This window comes from Bison bison, unplaced genomic scaffold (genome assembly GCF_000754665.1).
Source record: "Bison bison bison isolate TAMUID 2011002044 unplaced genomic scaffold, Bison_UMD1.0 scf7180017864080, whole genome shotgun sequence".
In the NCBI taxonomy this organism is placed as follows: Eukaryota; Metazoa; Chordata; class Mammalia; order Artiodactyla; family Bovidae; genus Bison; species Bison bison.
In genome coordinates this window covers 4,289,465-4,290,896 of record NW_011494652.1, presented here as the reverse complement: position 1 = coordinate 4,290,896, position 1,432 = coordinate 4,289,465, and the positions used below count along the sequence as shown (strand labels likewise).

At 64.5% G+C, this 1,432-nt stretch overlaps 1 protein-coding gene across 1 annotated transcript in view; it reads left to right on the top strand.

The window, feature by feature from the left end:
• The first annotated feature begins 435 nt into the window (after nucleotides 1–435).
• Nucleotides 436–1,432, top strand: part of CABP4 (calcium binding protein 4) — a 3,300-nt gene continuing 2,303 nt past the window's right edge. The window contains exons 1-3 of the mRNA XM_010837700.1: nucleotides 436–813; nucleotides 1,197–1,227; nucleotides 1,312–1,430. Coding sequence (XP_010836002.1) covers nucleotides 436–813; nucleotides 1,197–1,227; nucleotides 1,312–1,430 — 528 coding nt within the window. The remainder of the gene's footprint in view (nucleotides 814–1,196; nucleotides 1,228–1,311; nucleotides 1,431–1,432) is intronic.

The following is a 1,432-nucleotide window of genomic DNA, read 5'->3' as shown; positions in this document are numbered from 1 at the left end:
CCTGCCTGAGATGCTTCCCCGTGTCCTTTGGTAGCTGAGTCCTGCTCATGTCAGACAACTGGGCTCTCTGACGCTTCAGCAATACTGCTCCCATTTTATAGATGAGGCAACTGAGACTTAGAGAGGTGAGTCTGCTGGGTCTCCCAGCTCATGAGTGGTAGAGCCGGAGTCCGAGGCTCACTGTGGCCACTCTGTCCTGGCACCTGTGTTGCTGAGGATGGTTCCCTTGACTGATCTGCTCTGCTGATCTGGCCACCCGCAGGCAGAGGACGGGATTAGGGCCTGGGCTGCCTGACTCACTTACCCTAATCCCCCTCAAGGCCCGATCCCTGGTCATCAGCCCTCGGGGTGGCAGAGCATAAGCAGCTTTATGGGTCCTGAGAAGTAGGGGTGCTCCCTGGTGCCGCTTCTCTGAACCCTGTCACCCCTCTCCACATGGCCGAAGAGCAGGGGAGGGGGCGGCATGGCCCAGACCCGGCCCCCAGACCACAGAAGCCCCCTGTGGAGGTCCTGGCTTCCAGTAGTGGCGCTGAGGGGCCCCCCTTGATGAGGAAGAGAAGCAGCAAGAGGGAGAAGGGGCTCCGAGGGTCCCGGAAGGGCCCCGGCAGCTCTGGGGAGCAGACCCCCATGCAGGGCCCCGAGGCCCCGGGGAGCAGCAAGAACCCCTCCAGGACCAGAGAAGGGCAGGAGGGGCCCGTCCCCTCGGCCTCTGGGCTGGCCCCTCGTCGCCAGTCCCACCGGCACCGTCCTGGCCCCCAGCACGATGCTGCTCAGAGGACGTACGGGCCCCTGCTCAACCGCATCTTTGGGAAGGTCAGGTGGGCCCGACCCAAGGTTGGGGTGCCTGGGGGTGGGGTTGGGACTCATGGGCTCAGGTTCAGCCCACCCTTCTCCTAATACTCAGGCCTCCTGCAGTTTCTGCTCCAGACTCAAGAGCTGGACTGTGGGGGCACAGTTTCTGCAGTGGGGGGGGCAGCCTGGGCAATGGGTGGAGCTAGACCATTAACCCAAGGGTCTGTGGCAGCTCAGGGCCCCCAGAAGCAGAAGGGGGTCAACTCTTCTCCTGGGACTTCAGCTGCCTTCTCCTGCCCTTGTGGGACGGGCCCTGCCCAGGCCACTGTGGCCCGGGGCTGGAGGAGGAAGGCTGGCCAGAGCCCCGACTGGCCCCGGGGACATGCTGGTCTATGCCCCTGCAGGACCGAGAGTTGGGCCCCGAGGAGCTGGATGGTGAGTGGCCCTCCCTGGGAGCGGCGGGTGGGAGGTGTCTCAGAGCCTGGCTGGCTGCCTGAGCCTGACCTCCCTCCCCTGCAGAGCTTCAGGCCGCCTTCGAGGAGTTTGACACGGACCACGACGGTTATATCGGCTACCGGGACCTGGGCGAGTGCATGCGGACGCTGGGCTACATGCCCACCGAGATGGAGCTCATCGAGGT